The following is a 17,746-nucleotide window of genomic DNA, read 5'->3' on the forward strand; positions in this document are numbered from 1 at the left end:
TTTGGGACACCTGGATTTCCTATTGGAAATCATAACAATGAAAACTAGAAACAAGTCCCCCAACAATTATATCTCATTCAAACAGAGAAGATGTTCTAGCTGGGTAAAGGACTTTTAAGGAAAGGCACCTAAGGAGGAACATGTATAAAGTTTAAGAAGCAGTTACTTTAGCTGCACTTGTAAACTTGTAAAATGTACTCTCCCAAAAGGCATCAACATTTAGCTCATTTCTATACTACAGATGGTGGCAAACACAAAAACCTGGTTCCAATACCTAAGTTTGAATCCACACTCTGCTGTTCTTCGTGATTATCCTCTTCCAGGCCAGGTTCCCTTTCATCATCATATGAAACCAACTCCTCATCACTCAGAACGTCCACATTTTCGGACTGATGCCTCACTTGTTTGGAAGGAGGATCAAACATCAAGAAAGGATCCTGGGTATTTGTATTAACAGCCGAGTCTTCCGATGCACTGCACTGTGAAGAAAATAAGCTACCGGAACACCTCGCTTCCTCACTAAGGTGATGTTCCTGGGACTCCTTTGCTGATGTTACCTGGTTACTGCAGTCATGTAAGCTATCCTTCAATGATTCTAGGTTCGCCTCTGTTTTCTTAGACAGACCCTCCGTGGCAATGGCATTATGGCTGGTAGACTGAGAAGGTATACTGGTTACTTTACCAAATAGTAAGTGTTGGAAGCAGGGAAGCTCTTCCTCTTCACTAGACACGTTCTCTTCTGAGGACTCTAACTTTCTGGTCTCTGTTTGGTGACCCTGAGCCAGATGTGTATGGTCTAAAGGGCTAGGGCTCCTTCTGAATTCTCCTTTCTGGACACTCTTGCCAAAAACAGCAGATCTTTCCTTAGCACTTTCAGCAAAGCTGATTTTTCCCTTTATTTCATCACCATTTAATAGGTCATTGGGTGTCTCAGAACAAACCTGAGAAGCACGGCTACTTTCCATAGGTTGTTCTACATTATCGGAAATTAGACATGGAGAAAAATCTGCATTAACAGACTGAACTACTCCTTCATTTTCTCCTTGCCTTTTCATTTCTGGACATTTACAATTACTTATAGGAAGACTTTGCTCATAGACTTCAGGTTGCATAAGACCTAACCTGAGCATAGCACTTAACTTAGGTCCTCGGTTTCTACCCAGTTCTGTTTGAATGTTTTCACCACTGGAACCTACTTCATTAATGCTAGAGCCTACTTCATTAGCACTGGAACCTACTTCATTAACACTGCTTGAGCTAACTTCTTTAAAAGTGTTTTCTCTAATGTTATTTTGGCTAATTGTGCTCACTGTACTTTGAATGACGCTCTCATTTCCCACTGCTCTTTCAGGTGACATCGAACGCTGCTCAAACTTTTCCTCTGACAGGTTTTTCTTACATACAGCATTAACAGATGATCTGATGGGAGAAAGTGGTGGTATATGATAAGGGTTTTTTGAAATGTCATGGTTATTTGCAATAAAGAGTTCAGTTTCATTGCCTCTGAACTGAGATGACTGACAGAGCCCAGGGACTCCTTTTATGCTACATTTGGCATAATCACCTGCCTTCTCCACTTTCTGACTGACTGCAGAAAAGCCTGTAGTTGCACGGACTGCCTGCACGTGCTCGATTTCAGACTGTTTCTTTCCCGGATTTTCTTCTTTTTGTTCATATTCAAGAGCGACTTTTGGACTTTGTTTCCTTAAGGACGTGGAACGGGCCCAGACTGTAGCACATTCCTTTTCTGGATTTCCTGGATTTGAAAACAGAGCAAATGACTGACGTTTTGAAACCTTGAACATATTGTATAAATACTGCGTATCAAGTTCATTCTCTTCCATTTCTATACTTGTCTCCTGAGTATGGTTATGTTCACGTCTCAGAGGATCTGTAAAACCCTCTGTGCCATTTCTAGTATCTTTGGAACAACCATGGTTAGCTTCCTTGGGGTTTTCAATTGCTGCACACAGACTCACATGTTGATTTGGTGCTGTTTTTGCCTTCCCTAGGGTGTCAGCTTCCAGTAATGAGATACTATCCTGAGTGCCATAATCGGCATCAGGTACCAATGAAATACTGGTACTCTCTACAGATCTTTCAGTTTGCAAACTTCTTCCTCCGCTCGATACCAGCGCTTTGGGATCTCTGGTCCTATCAGACACGTGAATCGTTCCTCGGCTCTCTTCTAGTTCTTCTCTTTGAATGCCAGGGTTGACAAACTCTTGAAGTGTATTAGAACTTGAACAGTTAGTAAAAACCCCAGGTATGTTTGTTAAATTTAGCTCTGGAAAAGTGTTACTGGCAAGTCTTTTATTTATTTGTTTACTTGGCTTGTTATGCTTCTTGGCTCCAGGTGCAGGTTCTTTATTTTCCACGAGTTGAAGTGTTTTGCTGTGTCTGACTAGCATTTGTTCCAAACTTTTTCTTTTCACCATCTCTTCACTGCTAGAACAACTATCAATCTGTAGTTCGGTATGATCAGGTGGGCTTGGATTTCTATTGACTACTAATTCCAGAGCACGCATGTGCCTGGTAGAGGACTTCCTCCTCAGCCTGTTCTCCTTAGGTGCCCTTGAACTGTGGCTATTTAATTCTGATTCCATATTACTTATATTGCTGCTTATTGGTTCAGCTTTGGTTCTAAAAGCAGATTCTTTTTCCAATGATTCTGTTGGCTTAGCATTTTTCTCTTTTTGAACATAATCACCTTTTGTCCCATTCTCAGGACCATTATTTGTTATATTCATCACATGACCGTTTTGCCCTATTCGATCGGTTCCCTCAATTAGCTTTTCAGGAGTCTTTTGAACAATGGCCATATCTACTTTCTTGATAAAATCCTCAGGATGAAGGCCTGCTGTAGATCTCCTTTTACGCTTTGTTTTATTTGTGAGGGGATGGGCTTGCGTTATCTGAGGTTCTATAGCACATGCTCCTATAATGAGATCTTCACTTGTGTGGCTCAAGTTAGGAAGGCTTGCCTTCCTCCGATAGGTTTTCCCAAATATTTTATCTTCAATATTACTCTCTACTAGTTTGGTGTGGACTCTTTCACTTTCACATATCAAAGCATCATGAGGATCACTGGCCATTAAGTCTATTTTCTCAGAAGAACCAGAATATCTATCGACTACATTTGGAACTTCTACTGCACCAGCTACTCCAGGATTCGATTCAGATCCCCCATCATGTGAGTCATCAGAAGTTAACATTTCATCACTTCTGGAAAACCACTCATTAACTTTCTGTATGCTACAATTCAGTGTTATCCAAGGTACATCTTGGGAATCTCTAGGACTGTCAGAGCATGGAGATTTCTGCTTACTCAGTTTTCTCCTACACAGGGGATCAGCATTCAGAACTACCTTTTTCTCTGTGCTGGGAGTCTGCCTATCATTACATGTTTCCTTACTTTCAGCCCATCTGCTCTGTTGGCTCCTTGCTACGCCAGGCTGTTTGCTTTCATTATAGAATTCAGCCTTTTCTACATTCATTCTGCCTTTAGTGAGTAATAAACTGCTGTTCTCATGCTGTAATGAGCTGGCATGAGTATTTGTGGCACATGGCTCCACATGCAAGTTTGAAACAGAAATACCCTGATACTTTTCTGGATGCTTTTCAGTTGCATGCTTCTCAGTGGCGGTCAAATCTTTATTACTGGGTTGACGATGTTCAATATTTGTTATGTCCTCAGAAAATTCACAAGAGGCTGAAAGTATACAAAAACAAGGTGCTTAAAAACTGAATTATCATGAAAAAATAATGTCCTTCATACAACTCGCAGGGTAGAAATAAAGCAACTGGCTATTTTTAGAGAAACTAACCTCATAAACCACCAAATATACTGAAGATGTAGCTCATGCCCTTTCCCAGAATTTCTATTTATCTAGATTCTCTTTATTTCCACTCAAGATACTTAAAATTTTAATTTCAGAATTCCCCTTATTCATAAAACATACCTCCTATTTCTGTAACCTCTGACAATGAACTTAAAGCAGACTGGGCATCAGACATACAGTGCTCTATCTTCAGATTCATACTCTATTTAAATACCAGTATACAAAAGATGAAATATAAACATATCAATTAAAAGTAAAAGGCAACAATCAGTTACACAGGCTACTATTATAATCACATCAGTCTAGTGCCATTGAAATAGATCAGGCTGTACCATGACATTTGAAAAAGAAAGATATTCTAACTCTGCCAAGAGATGTTGTGAATTATAAATGTCCCAAATGGTCTTCAGAATAATCTAATTACAGTACTGAATCCACCCATTCTCTCTTCAGTGCCCATTAAGTTGGGAAGACTTGTCATTACCCTTTTTTGCAGGATTCAAACTGGCTTCAGCTCTGGCTCCTTGAGGGGTGATTCCTAACAATTCGTCATCTCCCACACTACAGAGAAGAGATAGAAGCCTTAATGCGAAATGCTAGTTACATGCTCACAGAGTTGTCAAATGAGCAAGATCAAGTATTTTAGCTCCTCTAGGTACTATTGCAATAAGCTGATCAATTTAATTCACTTTCTGAAATTTGCTCTCTCCTTTAGTAACTTCCAGTCATAGTGAAATGGTCAAAGACTAAAGAAGGAAACACATTCACAAAAATCAGAGTAGTGTAGATACATTGCTTTACGGATGTGCAAAAGAGAACCAAAATTTAAATGGTAGCCGAACGACAGCCAAAAGATGGTAGAGAAAAATACCCAATGAAATTTAAAAGTGTATGTTAATGAGGGGCACCTGGGTGGCTCAGTTGGTTAAGTGTCCGACTTTGGCTCAGGTCATGATCTCATGGTTCTCAAGTTCAAGCCCTGTGTCGGGCTCTGTGCTGACAGCTCAGAGCCTGGAGCCTGCTACAGATTCTGTGTCTCCATCTCTTTCTGCCCCTCCCTTGCTCGTGCTCTGTCTCTCAAAAAAAATGAATAGGGGCGCTTGGGTGGCTCAGTCGGTTAAGCGTCTGACTTCAACTCAGGTCACGATCTCACGGTCCGTGAGTTCGAGCCCCACGTTGGGCTCTGTGCTGATGGCTCAGAGCCTGGAGCCTGCTTCGGATTCTGTGTCTCCCTCTCTCTCTGCCCCTCCCCCGTTCACGCTCTGTCTCTCTCTGTCTCAAAAATAAATAAACGTTAAAAAAAAAAAAAAGAGTAAATGTTAAAAAAAAATTTTTTTTTAAGTGTATCTTATTGAGAACGCAAGAGCAAAGATATTTAAACAAAGAGAGCACTGGGATGGAGTAGACACTCCAATAGAATGCAACACTGCCTCTGCTTCTTTTCCAACTAAAAATCATTTCCTCCCAATTGAGAGATTAGGAAAAAGTCATTCGTAAACAAGATCTGATTGGCAATGACAATCACCATAGATCACCAAAGCCACCACAGATCTTAGAGTCAGGCAATAATTCCTAAGGAAAGTAATTTGACAGGTAACCCAATTGGGGTGGCTTGTAGATTACTGTAGAATTGATGTAGACAAAGCTTGAGGGATAGATGGAATTAAGGAAGAGAAAAAGAATTGAAAATTAAGTCCTTTAGTATTTTCATGAGCCAAAATTACCACTGTGTCAATACTACTGTTCAAGGAACTAAGTTAGACGTGACCATGGGCTAGAAGCAAGTTTGACTGGAGTTCTGTTATTTTAAACTCTTTTAAACTCTACTAAGATAGGCTTTCTCAGCTATAAAAACAAACAACCATCAAGGTCTATTCCAATGCTATGATCCTAACCAAAACACCAATCCTTAATACTAATTAAACAAATACAAAAATGCCGGCTTCATAGACAAAGGCTCTCTTCAACTCACCTGAAATAACTTGCCTTATTCACTGTATCTTCAGAAGAATCAGATCCTAAAAAATTCCCCAGATGACCAATCAATAAAAGGATTTTTATTAAAAGGGCTAAACTCAATAAATGTACTTGTTGCAAAACAGATATTCATTCAAGAAATATTACTGCACACTCACTATACACAAAATTTGCAGGCACAATGATACATATGGCAGCCAACACAGAGACGTAGTTACAAACACAGGATCTGACACCAGAATTCCTAAGGTTGAATCACAGCTCTGCCCCTTGCTAGTTTTGTTATCTTGGCAAAATGTCTTCACCTCTGTGTGCCTTTATTTCCTCATGTGTAAAATAAGTATAATAATATTAACAACCTCAGAAGTTTATCATGCATTTTAAATGAGTTATACAAATAAAGCCCAACAGTGCCTAGACCACATAAGTGGTCCTAAATATTCACTATTATAGTTATTTTGTTTACTTTTATGACACAACATCTGTTGTCTTGGAACTTATGATCCTAAGAAGGGAAAAGATTTACAAGTAATTTCAAGAGAATCTGGTAAGTGTGATGGTAAACATACAGTGGTGTTTGGGAGCCCAAAGACGACCAGTCATTCTTTCCAATTATAAAAACATTCTAAAATATAAGACAATCAGAGACCTGTTTGAACTGAGCTTGGCTTCTTAAAAGTCTTCCTAGCCTGGAGCCTGGAGCCTGTTTCTGATTCTGTGTCTCCCTCTCTCTCTGCCCCTCCCCCGTTCATGCTCTCTCTCTGTCCCAAAAATAAATAAAAGTTGAAAAAAAAATTAAAAAAAAAAAAAAAGGGGGGGCGCCTGGGTGGCGCAGTCGGTTAAGCGTCCGACTTCAGCCAGGTCACGATCTTGCGGTCCGTGAGTTCGAGCCCCGTGTCAGGCTCTGGGCTGATGGCTCAGAGCCTGGAGCCTGTTTCTGATTCTGTGTCTCCCTCTCTCTCTGCCCCTCCCCCGTTCATGCTCTGTCTCTCTGTCCCAAAAATAAATAAACGTTGAAAAAAAAAAATTAAAAAAAAAATAGTCTTCCTAGCCTAGTACAATGTATCTTGGATCCCTCTAAATGCTGTGGCCATCCCATTAGGTTATTTCTTATCCCTACTGTCCATCCTTCCAAAGCATATTTACACATGCTAGACAGCCTTCCTTTTGCTCTTTTTATAAAATAAGAGTCTTCAAGGTGAGAGCTGCATCTTTTACATTATTTAGAACACACCATAAGGCTGGAAAAATAATAATATTTTATTTTCACTTTCCAAAGCTCCCTGCCATTGTACAAATTATGAGGATTTGGTATAACTATAAGACAAATAATCCAGCAACTCTTATTCTAAATTTACAAAATCTGTGTCTCTTACCCAATTCAATGTAGACAGACTTATTCTGTGGTTGTATCTGCTGCTTTGTCCTCAGAGATCTCACAATTCCAAAGTTAGAGAGTTGGACACTAAGACTGGTTTCCTGCTAAGCAGTAAAGAATGATCAACTATTTGTTGGCCAGTCCTGTGTTTCTTTTCTTAAAGAGAAACTCCAGGCCATGGACAAAATAGACGATCATAATTAGCTAACATTTGACACCTGGAAAAAACACTTGGCAAATTGCACATCAAAATGTACGAGTTATGTGTGGTTTGAGTATTTTTTCCTCTCTCTGTTGTTTTAAACTTCTCTAAACTGAATGTTTTATCTATGTGATTTTTTGAAGTAAAGAAAAACAGATTTTGAATCTAATACTTTATATTATAGCATAGAAAGGGAATGAACTTCATTTAGTACACATCCCCAATCATATCTGATAACAGGGTTATGAATAAAAACCCAGCAATCCTAAGAACATTCAGAATGGGTAAGAATATTTAAAACTCCAACATTATTCTGATGAAGGTTTCCTTCTTTTTGAGTCCTTAAACATCTACTGAAAAATGAATGCTGGTACCATGAGAACTATTACTTTAAGATCTGCATTATTCATTCATATACAAGCAACAACAGAGCAAATCACTGCATTTTCTCTGACAATTGCATCTTTTAAATTGAAGTAATTTTCAAATGGTAAAAACTGATTTTTTTTCCAGGCAACTTTTCAAAGGAAACAAATTAGGACATACTTCCTCATGCCTGGAGAATTACTGTAAGATGGTTATTTTAAAAACTAGCGAGTAGGGTGCCTGGGTAGTTCAGTCGGTTAAGCGTCTGACTCAGTTTTGGCTCAGGTCATGATCCCTTGATTTGTGAGATTAAGCCCCGTGTAGGCTCTGCGCTGTTAGAGCACAGCCTGCTTGGGATTCCCTCTCTCCCTCTCCCTCTGCCCCATTTTCTTTCTCTCTCTCAAAATAAATAAATAAGTATTAGAAAAAATAAAAACTAGCAAGCTTAAAACTTAAAACCATCAGTGACCATGCGGCTAATTTAGACAAGCATCAGAATGGATAAAGCACTAAAGCAGGGGAAGGGCCCAGAAGGTCTCTCTTGCCCACACTAGGTATAAAGACCTTCTCTTGGCTCTTCTAACTCTTGATCAACCACTTAATTTACCATCTTACCTTGTTTACTAACTTTTTATGTAAATCCACAAGCATCTAGCACCTTCACTAATTCACAACGCTCAGTAAACAGATGTCACTAGAATAAATGAAAATGGCTTTACCAAGCTAGGGTTTTCAGGTTCACTCTGTCGAAGTCTTTTAGCACGGTTTCGATAGCCCATACTTTGGATAATAGAAACCTCCTCCTTCAGATGCTCAGGAGAGTTATTTTCCTTTTTTGAAAAGTTATAGCTGTTTGCAACTGTGAATTAGAAAGGAAAATGTTATTTTTGTAGTTAGAAAAAAATATAGTAATTGTATCAAAGAACCAAGAGAAATTCTGTGTACACTGTTTTGTTAAGACAATGCATTAAAGACTACCTCTCATTTTTTTAATCAACTCTGGAAATTCTACTCCTAGGAAACACACAGACTGTCAAAGTTATTTCTAATCTTTTCCCCCTACCTCAATACTAACAAATTTACCTATTAATACCATATTTCCCTAAATCTAAGATGTCAACAATGCAAGATGCACCATTATTTTCTGTACCACTTAGAAAACACATTACATTAAGCACTAACACAGCACAGGTGGTAAATTGCTCCCAATTTGGGAGATGTGAAATGTGAAAAATGCACATCTCAGAACCTATAAAATAAGGGGTGAGACCAGTGGGAATAATTTAAAAAATAAATCAACAGATAAAGATTTAAAGTTAACCTAGACCAAAAGATCTTATTGCTTATTCACAGAAAATAATTGTGAAAACTTCCCGAGTTTCAATGGACAACCACTTGAGAACTGGCCCCTAGGGCTATGCAACACTTACACTGCAATCCTGTGTCAAGCTCAAAAGCATGAATGATGTTCAACAGCTCTTCAACAAGTTGACTAAATCTTGTACTTTCCTGTAGGCTTCTGAAATTAAATTGATTGAGAAACATATTCAGCAAAGGATGATCAACTTTTAAAGGACACTAAAATAAGGAAAGACATGTAAACAAATAAAGTAAATGTAGCAACAGTAGAAAAATTATATTCAGAGAATACAGCTATTAGTGACATTACAGTATAATTAAACATCACCCACATCAGAAGGTACGTAGCAGTATCGGTTGTTCTTTTCTCTCTCTCTCTCTCTCTCTCTCTTTTTTGGCCATTCAAGCCTATCAAAAGCCTATAGCTATCTAAAATAATAGTACTCTGAATACATAGTAGATATAAGTCTACTGCATAGAGAACTTCCCATTCTTAACACTTGAACCTCATCCACTCAACCTCCTAATTTGAGCTTTCAAGGATTTCTGTGAAATGATGATGACGTTATTTCAAAAGCACAGATGATAATGTCCGAAGAGAGATTCTGGTTTAGGAAAGTTGTAGGGCAATATAATTCATTTATTTGTTTAAATATCTCTGTGACTACTATGTGCCAAACACTGAAAAAACAGTGTTGACTGAGACAGAAAAAGCCAGTGCCCCAAAAGAACTTACATTCTGACCAGAGGGACCCACAATATGTAAACACACTGTGTGTGCGTAAATAATTAAGTGGAAACAAATGCAAGAAAAATAAAAGCAGGACCAGGAGACAATGAGGGCAAAATGATATAGTCCCACTTTAGATAAGACTACAAGTTCTTGTGCCATTCAGAAGCATTAGAAAGAGGCAATGAATTCCTAATACCTTTATAAGACAGATATACAATAAAACTTTCAAGAAAATGACTTTAGAAATAATTTATTCTGTCAGCTGAATATCCATTTGTACATTTTTCTAGTGATGAATAGTTTGACAGGAACACCAATATATTATTAAGGAATTTCTACTTTTCCCTACTGTTGTTTCATCCAACCTCCCATCACTACCCAAATCAGATACCTTTTGGTTATATCATTCTTACACAAAGGACACTGTGAAGGCCCTTTCCTCTGGTTGAGAAGTTTCAGCATACAAAATCTATAAATTATAAGGAATGAAAAGAACACTTCAAGTTACTTTTTTTTTGTACAGAGAGTACTCAAAAGGCAAACAGCCATGAAAAGATAATCTCACCACTGCCCTTAAGAGCCATTTTCAAGGTAATGCAGGTGAATTACAACCAATGGCTTTCTTTAATTGTTTTTAGATGCTGCATAAGCAGAAAACCAAACTACATAAGCAACGATCTATGAAAACTGAACTTACATGCATATGGCTTGCTGTTATGATCAAATAAAACATATTAAAAAGTTAATATGGCATATTTAGTGATATATTCATAATTATATCATGCTGCATAATTAGATATAAGTGGTAAATAGTTTAAAACAATTATAATTAGTTTTAAAACTCAGCACATCGCTACAAAGCTAGAGTAAATCAAGACAGTGTGATGTTGGCATAAGGACAGACATATATATCGATGAAACAGAATTGAGAGTACAGAAAAACCCATGTAGCTAAGGTCAATTGATTTTCAACAATGATTTTCACCAAGACAATTAAATAGAAAAAAAAAAAAACAGTCAACAAATACCAACAAATAGTGCTAGGACAACTAAATATTCACATGCAAAAAGAAGAAGCTAAATTCCTAATATATAATACAAAAAAATTAATTCAAATGGATCACAGAATTAAATGTGAGAACTAAAACTATAAATCTTTATGACCTTGGGTTAAGCAATGCTTTCTTTCTTTTTTTGAGAGAGAAAGAGCACGAGAGTGAGCTTGTTTGTGCATGTGAGCAGGGGAGGGGCTGAGGGGGAGAGAGGGTGAAAGAGAGAAAGAGAGAGAGGGAGGGAGGGAGAGAGAGAGAGACAGAGAGAGAGAGAGAGAGAGAGAGAGAGAGAGAGAGAATCTTAAGCAGGCTCCACACTGGGTGTGAAGCCTGACACAGGACTCGATCTCACAACTATGAGATCTAAGCCACCCAGGCGAATGAGCCACCCGCACGTCCCAGCAATGATTTCTTAAATACACAAATAAACAAAGAAAATGTCCAGATACACTGGACTGTATGAAACTTAAAAACTTTTGTGCTACAAATACCATGAAGAAAGTGAAAGGCCAATTCACAAAATGGGAGAAAATATTTGCAAATCTTTTATCTGTTAAGAGACTTGTATTCAGGATATACAAAGAACCCTTACAACTCAATAATAAACACAGAAATAACCCAACTGAAAAATTGGCAAAGGATTTGAATAGACATTATCTCCAAAGGAGATATACAAACGGTCAATAAGCACATGAAAAGATGTTCAATATTATTAGCCATTAGGAGAATGCAAATCAAAGCCACAATGAGATGCTACTTGATGTCCACTAGGATGACTATACTCAAAAATAAGTACTGCAGAAGATGTGGAGAAACTCAAATCCTCATTCATTGCTGGTGGGAATAGAAAACAAGGCAGCCACTTTGGAAAAGTTTGGCAATTCCTTAAAATATTAAAGAGTTACCATAGGACTCTGCAACTCTACTCGTAGGTTTCTTCCCTGGGGAAATGAAAACATAAGTCCACACAAAACCTGTACACAAATGTTCAGAGCAGCATTATTCATAATAGCCAAGAAGCCGAAACAATCCAAATGTCCATAACTGATGAATAAATAGATAAAATGTGGTATATCCACTCAATGGAATATTATTCAGCCATAAAAAAGAACAAAGTACTAGGGTGCCTGCTTGGATAAGCATGTGACTCTTAATCTCAGGGTTTTGAGTTTGAGCCCCACATTGGGTATAGAGATTACTTAAAGATAAAAATCTTTATAATTTTTTAAAAATATTTATTTGAAAGAGTGAGAGCAAGCAAGAGCAGGAGAGAGACAGACAGAGAGGGGGACAAAGAATCCAAAGCAGGGTCTGGGCTGACAGCAGAGAACCCGATATGGGGCTAGAACACACAAACCATGAGATTATGACCTGAGCCGAAGTCAGATGCTTAATCGACTGAGCCACCCAGGTGACCCTAAAATCTTTATTTTTTTACTTTTTTAAAAAAAAGTAGTTGCCATGCTCAATGTGGGGCTTGAACTCATGATCCTGAGATCAAGTCACATGCTCTACTGACTGAGCCAGCCAGGCATCCTGAAAATTAAATCTTTTTTTTTTTATTTTTATTTTTTAAATTTATATATTTTTGAAAAACAGTGAGACAAAGTGTGAGTGGGGGAGGCCCAGAGACAGAAGGAGAAATAGAATCTGAAGCAGGCTCCAGGCTCTGAGCAAGCGGTCAGCACAGAGCCTGATGCGGGGCTCGAACCTATGAACTGTGAGATCATGACCTGAGCCGAAGTTGGACGCTCAACCAACTGAGCCACCCAGGTGCCCCAAAAATTAAATCTTAAAAAAAAAAAAAAAAAAGGGAATGCAAACTAGTGCAGTTGCTCTGGAAAACAGTATGGAGGTTCCTCAAAAAACTAAAAATAGAACTACCCTACAACCCAGCAATTGCACTACTAGGTATTTAGCCAAGGGATATAGGAATGCTGTTTCAAAGGGGCACATGCACCCCAATGTTTACAGCAGCACTATCAACAATAGCCAAAGTATGGAAAGAGCCCAAATGTCCATCAACAGATGAATGGATAAAGAAGATGTGGGATATATATACAATGGAGTATTACTTAGCAATCAAAAAGAATGAAATCTTGCCATTTGCAACTATGTGGATGGAATTAGAGGGTATTAGGCTAAGCGAAATTAGTGGGAGAAAGACAAATATATGACTTCACTCATATGAGGACTTTAAGATACAAACCACATGAACATAAAGGAAGGGAAGCAAAAATAATATAAAAACAGGGAGGGGGACAAAATATAAGAGACTCTTAAATATAGAGAACAAACAAAGGGATTCTGGAGGGGTTGTGGGAGGGGGAATGGGCTAAATGGGTAAGGGGCATTAAGGAATCTACTCCTGAAATCATTGTTGCACTATATGCTAACAAACTTGAATTAAAAAACAAAAAAGAACAAAAGTACTGATACAGGCTACAATACAGATGAACCTTGAAAACATGTTAATTGAAAAGAAGTCAGACACAAATGACCAAATATTGTATGATTTCATTTATATGAAATATCCAGAACAGACAAATCTGTAAAAGACAAAAGGTAAATTTGTGGTTTCCTAAGAGGAGGTGGGAGGCGGGAATGGGTTAGCTGCTAATGGGTACAGAATGTCTTTCTGGGGTGATTAAAATGTTCTAACTTAGACTGTGGTGATGGTTGCACAACTGTGAATATACTAAAAGAACACCCTGAACTGTACACTTAAAATGGGTGAATTTTATAGCATGTAAACTATATTTCAATAAAAATGTTAAAAAAAAAAAACTCAAGGCAGGGAGAAAATATGCTCATATTTTATATTCACAGATGTGGTATCTGGCATAACCAAGTGGCTCACTAGCAGTCTAAGGAATGAAGAAGGTGCCAGCCTTCTGGGACAGTTGGGTTGTTAGACTGGCTCTGGAGAACAATTTTGTTGGTTATCTCAGACAATGAATATGGCTAAGAAGACATGAACACATGCACCATATTCTAATAAGTTTGCTTCCTTAAAAACAAAGAAACAACAACAACAAAAAAACAACTCTTGCCATTGACTGGTGGTGTCTGCAAAGATCTAACGTTCCCTTAGGACGAAGACAAAAGACTCAGAGGAAAAAGAGGTAGAAAGGAAATAAAGGAAAAAGAGCAGTAGAGATTGCTGTGGGGATGATAGTTAAAAGTAGGGGTTCACTCATACCACTGATATTTACTAAATGTCCAGTACTGTGTTAGATGCAAGGGATTCAGTGGAAAAGCAAAATAAAATCCTTGCAATCATGAAAAACAGAATATTCAGGCGAGGGAGGTGACTGGGGGAGGGAGCAGACATTGGCAGTGAAAAGAACCAGGAAAGAAGAGATTAACGGAGCTGAAAAAGCAGTAGGAATGGTGAACCAGCAGACAGAGACAGCACTGCTTACTGGCCGTGTCCTTGAATGTGCAGTGCCCTCTCTTAATCTACACAACAACCGTGATGTATTATCTCCATTTTACAGTACAGATTTTCCCCAGAACACACAGTAATCAAGTGGTGAAGGTGATACTGGATCAGGACTGAATTGCAGCCAGGTCCACACTCTTTCTACCAGAGAAAGTGAATGTAGTAGGTATGGTCAAGGACACCAGGGCCTTTCTTCACCTATACAGATGCTTAATGACAACTCTCTAGTATAGGGGACCGGGGTGTCAAAAACCTTCCCGTATTGTATATAAATCCCCTTTAAAGAGCCACAGACTAGGCTACCACTCCTCGAGAAGATGCAAATCCTACCTATACTCTACCATAATGGCCCTAGGAGGCATCAGTGAATTATACTGGCAAATGGTACAATTAAACAATTCATAGTAGGGATAGGGAGGGAATTTCCTGAACAGAGTACTGCAGAATACAGTAGCTAAGCCATAGTGACCAGCTAAGTTACAGAGTGTTGTAGCCTGTACAATAATTACATAAATAACGCAGGGGAAGTAGTTAAGTAGAAATCAACTAAGATACAAGTTCCGATTTTTCCTTACGCTAGAAAAAGAACAGATTCTTCATGGTTGTTAACTAAAAAGAGAAAATGAGCTTGTATATGACTTGAAAAGACTCAGTTAAGGAAAGAACCAACAGGCCAATAGAACACTGGCATATCTTTGAGGGCTGAGAAGAATTTGTTAAATTCTGTTTTAGAGCTTTGGGGAATCTATGTGATACACCAATTGAATGAGAACACATACAAAAGTCCTGCATGAGGTTCTCAATAAAAATGTCTGAGACAAGTACGGGGCTTTTTTTTTTTTTTTAAAGATTTTAAGTAATCTTCACATCCAACAGGAGGCTTGAACTCACAACCCTGAGACCAACAGTCATGTGCTCCACCGAATAAGCCGACCAGGCACCCCAAGTTTCTGGCTTCTTGACTTTCTAAAGCCCAATGCTTAAGGAAAGACAATACATTAAAAAATTTTTTCTTTAATGTTTACTCATTTTTGAGAGAGAGATAGAGTGTGAGTGGGGGACAGGCAGAGAGAGAGGGAGACACAGAATCCGAAGCAGGCTCCAGGCTCTGAGCTGTCTGCACAGCTTGATGCGGGGCTCAAACTCACGACCCATGAGATCATGACCTGAGCTGAAGTTGGACGCTTAATCAACTGAGCCATCCAGGTGCCCCAAGACAATATATTTTTTAAGGAAATGTAGTATGTTTTCTGAAGGGTGGCTTCAGATTTTTTAAGCTGATAAAAACCAGTAAAATCACAGTGGCACAAACTAATTTGGGGGACTTTCAGAGTATTCATTTCTTTTCCTTTTTTCATTATTTTATTTTATTTTTTATTTTTTAAAATTTACATCCAAATTAGTTAGCATAGTGAAACAATGATTTCAGGAGTAGATTCCTTAATGCCCCTTGCCCATTTAGCCCATTCTCCCTCCCACAACCCCTCCAGTAACCCTCAGTTTGTTCTCCATATTTATGAGTCTCTTCTGTTTTGTCCCCCTCCCTGTTTTTACATTATTTTTGCTTCCCTTCCCTTACGTTCATCTGTTTTGTCTCTTAAAGTCCTCATATGAGTGAAGTGATATGATTTTTGTCTTTCCCTGCCTAATTTCACTTAGCATAATACCCTCCAGTTCCATCCACGTAGTTGCAAATGGCAAGATTTCATTCTTTTTGATACTCCATTGTATATATATCCCACATCTTCTTTATCCATTCATCTGTTGATGGACATTTGGGCTCTTTCCATACTTGGGCTATTGTTGATAGTGCTGCTATAAACATGGGGGTGCATGTATCCCTTCAAAACAGCACCTGTATCCCGTGGATAAATGCCTAGTAGTGCAACTGCTGGGTTGTAGGGTAGTTCTATTTTTAGTTTTTTGAGGAACCTCCATACTGTTTTCCAGAGTGGCTGCACCAGCTTGCATTCCCATTTCTTTTTTTTTTTTTTTAATGTTTATTTTTGAGACAGAGAGACAGAGCACGAGTGGGGGAGAGGCAGAAAGAAAAGGAGACACAGAATTTGAAGCAGGCTCCAGGCTCCGAGCTGTCACACAGAGACCAACACAGGGCTCGAACTCATGAACCATGAGATCATGACCTGAGCCAAAGTCCGACACTCAACCAACTGAGCTACCCAGGTGCCCCAAATACTGGGACTTTTAAATTTTGTTTTACAAAAGTACCAATCTACAAAGAAACCAGTTTTATACCACGATAGTTTGATAAGCTTCTCTCTAGGGGCCACAAAACTAAAAATCCTCAAAGCAGAGTGATAAAGCTGTGCTGCCTTGGCACCTGACAGGGAGAAGGGCCTGGGGAATCAGAAGGAAACTCATGGGAGCAGACCAGTGGGGTGGTGTGGGAAAGGGGTGAAGGGCAATAGGAATGGGCTCTGGATCCCAGCTGGGACAGATGAATGGGAAGAATAAGGCAGAATTCAGAGGAAGAAAGGGGCCTGCCAGACTTGAGTTTGCATATCCCTCCAGGGGAACAGGTTTCCTTCAGCTTCAGCCAGCCCTCTTTATCTTTATCTCAGAAGCACTTCACATTTTTTAGGTTATGGAAACATTCTAAGAATCTGATTAAAATTATGGACTATCTTTCCTAGGAAACTGCACATGTCTATAGCTTTTAACATAATTAAACTTAAAACTGAATATAATTCTAGGAAATTCATGAAAACCATTCATGAATCCCAAGTCAAGAAGTCCTGAATTAAAAAATTCCTGAGGAGACACCTGGCTGGCTCAGTTGGTAGAGCATATGACTCGATCTTAGGGTTTAAGTTTGAGCCCCACGATGGGTAAAAAGATGGAGGAAAGGGGGAAGCAGGGGTTTGCGGGTAGGAGGGAAATACACATCACATAACCATTTGCTAGTAAACTCATTACCATGGACATGCCTTGCTTTTCCGATCAAAAAGGAAAAAAGATACCCAAAAACAAATTAGTTGGCATTCAGGGCAAGTCTCAATCACAGCTTAACAACAGGGAGAGGAGAGAACCCCTCGTTTTACCAAATTGCCTACCAAACGTTTTCCCAAATTCTTTCATCAAAAAACATTTTAGGGGTGCCTGGGTGGCTGTTAGTTAAGCGTCCGACTCTTGATTTAGGCTCAGGTTATGATCTCACAACTGTGAGATCATCCCCTGTGTTGGGCTCCACACTGAGCCTGGAGCCTATTTAAGGTTCTCACTCTCCCTCTGCCCCCTCCCCCCCCCCCAACGCCCACGCTCTAGCTCATCAAATAAACAAACATTTTCAAAAGGCAAGATCCTTAAAAATGTAAATATAATTCCAATCATTGGTATGCATGAATTTCAGCCTAAAAATAAACTGGTATCAG

The 17,746-nt window shown here is 38.8% G+C and overlaps 1 protein-coding gene across 12 annotated transcripts in view; it reads right to left on the reverse strand.

Moving 5' to 3' along the window:
* Positions 1–17,746, reverse strand: part of BRCA1 (BRCA1 DNA repair associated) — a 59,045-nt gene that overhangs the window by 31,288 nt on the left and 10,011 nt on the right. For 4 of the 12 annotated variants that reach the window (XM_027048937.2, XM_053212520.1, XM_027048935.2 and 1 more), the window contains exons 4-10: positions 10,249–10,326; positions 9,196–9,284; positions 8,485–8,624; positions 7,196–7,301; positions 5,815–5,860; positions 4,327–4,403; positions 275–3,712 (exon numbers count right to left, since the gene is read on the reverse strand). In XM_027048937.2, the coding sequence (XP_026904738.1) occupies positions 275–3,712; positions 4,327–4,403; positions 5,815–5,860; positions 7,196–7,301; positions 8,485–8,624; positions 9,196–9,284; positions 10,249–10,326 (3,974 nt within the window). The remainder of the gene's footprint in view (positions 1–274; positions 3,713–4,326; positions 4,404–5,814; positions 5,861–7,195; positions 7,302–8,484; positions 8,625–9,195; positions 9,285–10,248; positions 10,327–17,746) is intronic. The other 8 variants (XM_027048941.2, XM_053212524.1, XM_053212522.1 and 5 more) reach the window with 3 other exon arrangements.

Source organism: Acinonyx jubatus, chromosome E1 (genome assembly GCF_027475565.1).
Source record: "Acinonyx jubatus isolate Ajub_Pintada_27869175 chromosome E1, VMU_Ajub_asm_v1.0, whole genome shotgun sequence".
NCBI lineage: Eukaryota > Metazoa > Chordata > Mammalia > Carnivora > Felidae > Acinonyx > Acinonyx jubatus.